The sequence below is a fragment of the Erpetoichthys calabaricus genome, chromosome 6 (assembly GCF_900747795.2).
Source record: "Erpetoichthys calabaricus chromosome 6, fErpCal1.3, whole genome shotgun sequence".
NCBI classification, from domain to species: domain Eukaryota; kingdom Metazoa; phylum Chordata; class Cladistia; order Polypteriformes; family Polypteridae; genus Erpetoichthys; species Erpetoichthys calabaricus.
In genome coordinates, this window is record NC_041399.2 from 205,016,000 (window position 1) to 205,024,244 (window position 8,245).

Here is an 8,245-nt window from a genome sequence, read left to right on the forward strand (position 1 = left end):
ACGTACGGAAACGTATTACCGCCACTCAAAAAATGTTTTTAATTGCATTTTTCTGTAATAGAATTTTACAATAATTACTGTATTGTTTCCATGAGCCTTACAAAGGACCAGTGTGCCATCCACCATGGTAGGTTTCTGCCTTACACCCAGTGCATCTGGGATAATCACTGGCTCCCTGTGACTCTAAACTGGAGGATTAAAATTTACTCTTCAGCACATCATCATGAAAAGTACCTATAATGTCTGTTCAATTCTTGTCACCTGACTGCACATGCACACACGCTTAGTTTCAGTAATCTTAATCGGTAACTTGATGACTGGAGCACACACATGCACATTAGCACCAATGGCAGCAGGCAATACCTTTGCAAAATCTTTTTTTTTTTGAGTAGCGGGAATAAGCTTCCATAACAAAGAACACAGACATCAAGAAATTTAAAAATCCTCTTATTTTAACTTCCTTAGTGTTAGCCCAGAGTGTGAGTCAGGCTCAGAATTCTACGTAATGACGGTTAAACCTGAGTCAGACTTGGGGTGATGGTAATGATCTACTTGCACACTGTTAAGTCTGAATTAGTAGTACAGTAATCCCTCGCTATATCGCGCTTCGACTTTCGCAGCTTCACTCCATTGCAGATTTTATATGTAAGCATATTTAAATATATATCGCGGATTTTTTGCTGGTTCGCGGATTTCTGCGGACAATGGGTCTTTTAATTTCTGGTACACGCTTCCTCAGTTGGTTTGTCCAGTTGATTTCATACAAGGGATGCTATTGGCAGATGGCTGAGAAGCTACCCAACCACAGCGCGTATTATGTATTAAACTCCTCAAATATATTGTGAGCACGGGGGCTGTTCGCACCCCTAGAGGACATGGCCGCTCCTCAAAAAACACTGAAAGATTACCTTCACAGTGCTCCCTTCTTTGCTGGGCTTACATGTGGCTGCTTTGCAAGCGATATGCTTCTCGCACGGTGCTTTGCATACTTAAAAGATCAAACAGCACGTATTGATTTTTGATTGTTTGCTTTCCTCTCTGTCTCGCTCTGACATTCTCTGCTCCTGACAGGAGGGGGTGTGAGCAGAGGGGATGTTCGCACACTGGCCTAGAGGATACGGACGCTCCTCTAAAAAATGCTGAAAAATGCTTGCTCCCTTCCTTGCAGCTACTTTGTCTGGCGGTGCTTCGCATACTTAAAAGCCAAACAGCCCTATTGATTTTTGACTGTTTGCTTTTCTCTCTCTCTCTCTGACGCGCACTCCTTTGAAGAGGAAGATATGTTTGCATTCTTTTAATTGTGAGACGGAACTGTCACCTCTGTCTTGTCATGGAGCACAGTTTAAACTTTTGAAAAGGAGACAAATGTTTGTTTGCAGTGTTTGAATAACGTTCCTGTCTCTCTACAACCTCCTGTGTTTCTGTGCAAATCTGTGACCCAAGCATGACAATATAACAATAACCATATAAACATATGGTTTCTACTTCGCGGATTTTCACCTTTCGCGGGGGGGTCTGGAACGCAACCCCCGCGATGGAGGAGGGATTACTGTAGTAGTTTATTTATATACACTGCCTGGCCAAAAAAAAAGTCGCCACCTGGATTTAACTGAGCAAATAGTTACGAGCCTCCTATTGGATAATTACTGCATGGGCGATTATCTTTCAGCTGGCAACAAGTTATTTAACCCCAACTGGTGCAATGAGTTGCTTCTCATTTCTTAAACAACCATGTTGAAAGACACATCTCATGGTCGTGGAAAAGATGTTAGTCTGTTTGAGAAGGGTCAAATCATTGGCATGCATCAAGCAGAGAAAACATCTAAGGAGATTGCAGAAACTACTAAAATTGGGTTAAGAACTGTCCAACACATGATTAAAAACTGGAAGGATAGTGGGGACCCATCGTCTTTGAGGAAGAAATGTGGCTGGAAAAAAATCCTGAATGATCGTGATCGGCGATCACTTAAACGTTTGGTGAAATCAAATCGAAGAAAAACAACAGTAGAACTCAGGTCTATGTTTAATAGTGAAAGTAAGAGCATTTCCACACAGACAATGCGAAGGGAACTCAAGGGATTGGGACTGAACAGCTGTGTAGCCGTAAGAAAACCACTAATCAGTGAGGCAAACCGGAAAAAAAGGCTTGACTCCTAAATAACTGACTGGAGTTTATAACCATGGGCCACCTCATTCTATCAACCTCACACAACTGTATTTGACTTGTCCATCACGCACCTACCTGCACATTACACTTCATACTTCTATTCTGTTTTTATACTTTATGCTGCCTCTGTTACTTATTATCTATCTACTACTTATTATTTATGTTCATCTTTATACGTTGGTTTTGTCATTTGGTGTGGACAGCAAAGAAAGAATTTCATTGTACAGGGAAATGTGTTTCCTTACTGTGCACATGACAATAAACTTTGAATTTGAACTAAAGGATGAGTACTAAATGTGCATCAGTGAGGAGTGAACATGCCTTTCCTGCTGTATTTATGTTGATGTTTTATTATTTACAGGTTTCTGCTGCACATAATATTCTTGTTTAAAAAAAAATTCAATATTGTTGACTTGCTTTTGCTTTTTTTATATGGGTTGGAGACGGTGGCACTGACCAAAACACAGGAGACAGCTGGAGGTGGCAGAGTTAAAGATGCTAAGATTTGCATTGGGTGTGACGACCGATGGACAGGATTAGAAATGTGGACATTAGAGGGTCAGCTCAGGTGGGAGACAAAGTCAGAGAGGCGAGATTGTGTTGGTTTGGACATGTGCAGAGGAGAGATGCTGGGTACATTAGGAGAAGGATGCTAAGGATAGAGCTGCCAGGGAAGAGGAAAAGAGGAAGGCCTAAGAGAAGGTTTATGGATGTGGTGAGAGAGGACATGCAGGTGATGGGTGTAACAGAACAAGATGGAGAGGACACAAAGATATGGAAGAAGATGATCCGCTGTGGAGACCCCTAACAGGAGCAGCCAAAAGAAGAAGACAATTGTTGACTTGCTTTAAAGGAGGTTAAACAGCTGCAGATCTTGTGTGTAAATGTAAATATTAGTATAGTACAGCAGGGGGCACTACTGGATATCATATTGTGGCTACCATTATGTTACATATCCTCAGGGTAAGCAATGTTTTGTTTTTTTTTCTGCCATTTTAAAATGGCATTTTTTTAAAAGATTCTGAATAGTTGAATCTTTTATGTTTTTATTTCTATTTTCTTACTGTTTCAGCTTTTTTGTGGATCTTGGCTGCTTCACCAATGCAGTTCCCAACTGGTTCAGTACTGTATTATGGGCACCTCATTTAGATTAACATGTCGATAGCATGTGAGGAATTGAAAGTCCTGCTCCCGTCAACTTCTGCTATTTTATCAAAGGTCAATAAGCAGAAAATGCATTATCGAATATAATTCATGTAAGTAGAAGCAAATGATTTTTGGAATATTTCACTTAACACTGGGAGAAGAAATATCTATAACAACTAGACTCACAACACACGTATTTGTTTTTTGTAATCTCATATTCATTTTTAAAAGGATGAAAAAGAATACAATCAGTACTGAATGAGGGCAAAAAGCATAAAAAAAAAAAGGAAATTTAAGAGAATGTCACAATTGGGAAGCAATGACTCATTTTTAAATGACGTTTTAATAGACATTAACGGCTGCAAATTATCATGTCCATAGTATAAAAGGAATTCGACTTATTCCTTTAAAGTATTCTTCACTTGCTGCAAATGACAAGCCAGAGACACTTTTATATGAAAGCTTATTTCCGGCATGCAAAAAAAAAAAAAAAAACATTTGCTTTTTTTCCCCCCTTAATAATTATGTTATTTTGCAAAGATATTGCCTATCTCTGCTGGTATCATTGTATACTGTGTCAGACGGCCGAGACACCTTGATTATGGAAGGACCGGGGCAGAGAGAACTTCCAGGAATGTTTCTCCCCTGGACTGACAGAGGGGCCACGGGTCATGAGCATGGGAGCTTAACCCAGCTGCAGCCTGTGGCCACCGCCGGGAGAGTTTGCATGGACGCTTTCAGGGCCTTACCTGGTCACTGGAAGAAGCTCGTGGGGCACCTGGAGTCCTTCTGGGTGCCGTATAAAAAAGTGCCAGTTACCACCACTCGATGGCCAGAGTTGGGAGGAAGAGGACAAAGCCTGAAGAGGAGTCGAGTAGGAAGGGAATGTGTTGGGCTGTAAGCCTTGTGTGCTTTATATACTGTGCTGTGGGGAGCAGGGTGAAACACTCCCCAATTGTAAATAAACTGTGTGCTGGGTACTAAACCTGTCTGTGTCAGGGTTATGGTGGCTGTACGCACCCTGGGTTTTTACAGCACATATGCACTGTGGTCACCTAGTGACAGCTTTTGAAGGAGAGATTAAGCACATGTGGTGCTTACAATCAAGTGACAAGAACAGAATAGTCGTTAAAGTTACACATTTAATCTTGCATGTGCTGGAAGGTAAACTCAATCCACCCAGTTTAGGGTCAAAGGGAACATCCGAGTATCCCACCACCAGTGGTTTTAGGGCAAGAAGTAACCGTGGTGGACGGTAAGCCGGCCCTTTGCACGGCTCAATCGCATAGCCAGTCACAGAACAATGTGCAAGCCAGTAAGAGAAACCCATTAGTGAAATATGTTTAGCTTTAATTCAGTTATTTGCTATAGATATTATGAAACAGACTAGACAGTAATGGCAGTGAATCCACTTGACTTGAGCATTCCTAGTTTTCATCCTCTTTCTCTATACATTTATCATTCGTTTGCTCAGAGGTTGATGTGCTTGCTGCTTCCTGAGCAGCTCTTCTTTTCTCCACCCTAGCGGCCTACTTCTTCTCTTCTTTCGTCGGCATCTTTTCGTGTCAAAACTGATTAAGTCAGTGTTTGTGTTGCAATTACTTAGTACGTTTTCCTTAATTTTTCACTTAGGCTGGCACTTGAGGCATATTGAAGACTTACGAATGATTTAACTCTTTGAGGGCTGAACATTTTTTCCAAAAAAGGATGGTTTCACACAGAAACCAACATAAAACATCTGTTGCTGCATGCTGTGGCTGCTAGTTTGCCAAGAATGAGTGGCAAGCTTGCTGCCAGGCTGTCTTTCCATGGCTGGGACAACAGCAACGGCGGTCATGGTCACAGTGCATTACAATCTGGTTTGTAGCTCTTATCATTGTTAAGTGGCAGTCCACCCTGGCAAACATTGTCAGTACCACGACTAGCTGGGGACCGATCAGCTGAAGCTGGAACCTCACATTCGTTTTCGATCGCTTGTATCAAATCTGACAAGTCCTGGTCCAGTTCAGAGATAATAGACAAGACGTCATCCATGGAGTATTTTGCTTTTCGCATTCACTTTGATCTCTCACCAGATGTCAGTGCCATTTTTGCTGTTGTGTGCGCCTTGCTACTCACGTGAGCGTCTTGGTCAAATCTAGTGTTCCTTCTAGCAATGAGAGTTCAATGTAACGGTTGGTTTTGTCACACTTTACAGTTGATTACCATCGTCAACTCCTCCTTTTGACAAAAGTCGACATCAGCCCTGAAAAAGTTAAGATATGAAGAGGTACGGAATGAGAACGGCACCTGTACGTATGCACTGCACGGCCGCCCTGCCGAGAGTTGATTCTAGAATAAAATAAAAAGTGGAATAAGGTTGGAGGTCAATCATCACCCCGAAAGCAGATAGTAGCGGTCACGTAGTATATGTGTACCAAATTTCAGGTCAATAGCTCAGGCAGTTTGTGAGCAACAGGTGATTTAAAATCCTGGACACACAAACGGACAGCCACGATCGCGTATTATACAAGGTGGTCCAGATCTAATTATGCAATTTTCATTAAGCTATAACTTAAGTTTATTGCTTAGAGAATTCACAAAATAATATTTTTGTTGCCGATAGATGGCAGCACCTGCCCTGCATTCGTTTATTGCAAGATATTTCAAACAATTCTTTTGTCTTGCATTATTTTCCTGCATTGCATTAAAAGTTGCATAGTTAGATCTGGACTACGCTATATAAGAAGATTTAACTATTGGCGCAGCGACTAGTGTTCAAACCTTCGGGTCTTTAGGGTTTCAGGTTAGGGATGGAAAAACGGGATGGATGTTATTTGCTTCTCAACACATGAAGGACTAAACGGTTTTTGGTAACTGAGAAGTGTTACGGACACATTTCCAGTATTCATAGTTATAACAAGCAATCAAAGTTAAGGACACTCACCGCTACCAATCACTCCACAAATGCTCGGAGAGAACATCCAAACCTCATGCGGACCCTGGCATTGTGAGGTAGGAATGTAAGCTCTGCACTAACAACTCTGCTTATGTGAAAACAGCTGTACTAAATTTACTAAACTTTAACCCGATTAAAACTAAATGTATACTTGTAATGTCTGTTCAGTTCTTGTCAGTTGATTTCATGCTACATGGGTGCTTAATCTCTCCAGAAACAGATGTCACCCAACGTCCAGTGCGTGGTGTATGTTGTTACCAGCAGCAGGCAATATCTTTGTGAAAGAATGCAATAACTAATTTTTTGAGTGGTGGGATTAATCTTCCATACTTTTCTCTTAATTAGTAATCCCCCCCCCCCCCCCCCACTTTAACACTGACTTTCAGTACTCACATACTCTAATGTCTGAATTATTGCTCAAGAAAAGTGGCACAAACTAAATTAAGATGTACAACTCTTAGAAGGTGTACTCCCTAAAATGCAACACTAAACATTCTACATTAGACACCCCAGTGTAATTAACAGCAACTTAATGTTCAATGAAATCAGTCAAAATAAAGAGCCCATCACCATTTGTTGAAATGTCTTGGCAAAACCGTTTTTTAAATACGATAAGTAAAGCTCACCTGTAATAAAAGTAAGGCTTCCTGAAGAAAAGTGAATCTGGAGTCATCTGTGTTTTCCGTGATATAACCTTCAATATGAAAATAAAATTAAAAATGTTTGTCTAACACACACACACACATATCACGTAACTTTAAACACTGCATCAGCACCCATCAGAGGTTTCTAAATAAGATTCAACTGGGAGGCTCATAAAATCACAGCAACGTACTAAGCGTGCACTAATGTATTACTTGATGTAATACACGGTTTCGTTTAATTGTTATTAAAGCATTAATCGAAAGCTTTATGAAGTGATCTGCCTTGTAGTCTGTACTGCATTCTCAGGAAGATAATGAATTGGACTCAACACAACGCTAAATCACGACTGACATTGCTCGTCTTTACTGCAAATATTAAAACTGCACAAAATATCTAAACGGTGCACTATAGCTCCGTACTTTGTAAAGCTTCTTTGGGATGAAGTTCACAACAGAAAGAGGCTACTAAACGAAGGCTTAAGTAATGAAGTGTCTTAACATTGTGCTGAGTGAAAGAAGCTATACGGAAATAAAATTTAAAAAAAGGTAACGTGGCCGAGATTAGTAATATTTCGCGATTTCGTTTCATTATCCCAAAAATAACCGCATCACAGCCGCCAGCTGTCTGTCTACAGACTACCAAGTTAAAGGATGTGCCCCGCCCCACATGGAGAAGCCTCCTTGCCCTGCAGTACAATCTCCGTGACAGACCAGTTTGACCTTCCGCAATGTAAAAAAAACTGGTGGGCGAGGTTCGTCCGCACCCCCCAGCCACAAATCAGGCTGCTGTATGACCCAGCTTCATCCGACTTTAAGGAGTCCAGTGCCCGACTCAGTTTTCCAGCAGATGCTCCTGCGCACGTTTGACCTTCCTAAAGTTCAATAGATTTCTTCTTATTTTCTCTTTTGTACCCTTACCTGACAGGTCGACAAGCTTTGGGCAGTCGCTGAAAGACTCGGCCACCTCGGCGAGACAGCGGCACTTCCAGCCAACCGGGAGAACTGCGCACATAAAGCAGTGAGTAGTGTAACCCCATGATTACCCGCTCTGCACAGTCCACACTGCCTTACCGGTACCGCCATGTTCTCCCAGAAGCGCCAAGGCGCGGGCAGCGAAATAGCGGAACTACGTCATTGGCAGCCAAAAGGGGCGGGGTCAATACTAACGGCATTTCAGATACAGAAGGCGACTTTATTGTCAGCCGCACGTACGCAAAGGAAGGCATGGCGCTGCTGTATCGCAGCTCTGGGAGACTGAGATTTGAATCCGTGCAAGATCAGAGTCTTTGGAATTAGAATGTCCACAGTCTGTGCGAAATTTTCAGACCTTCTTCACATCCAGACGTGCGT

General features: G+C 41.8%; 1 protein-coding gene across 1 annotated transcript in view; it reads right to left on the reverse strand.

Annotated features, from left to right (window-relative positions):
• The window catches only part of pdss1 (prenyl (decaprenyl) diphosphate synthase, subunit 1), a 36,411-nt gene extending 28,404 nt beyond the window's left edge, over window positions 1–8,007 (reverse strand). Inside the window, exons 1-2 of the mRNA XM_028804360.2 lie at window positions 7,814–8,007; window positions 6,878–6,945 (exon numbers count right to left, since the gene is read on the reverse strand). Of these exons, the coding sequence (XP_028660193.1) occupies window positions 6,878–6,945; window positions 7,814–7,978 (233 nt within the window). The 5' untranslated portion in view covers window positions 7,979–8,007. The remainder of the gene's footprint in view (window positions 1–6,877; window positions 6,946–7,813) is intronic.
• Between the last annotated feature and the right edge of the window lie 238 nt (window positions 8,008–8,245).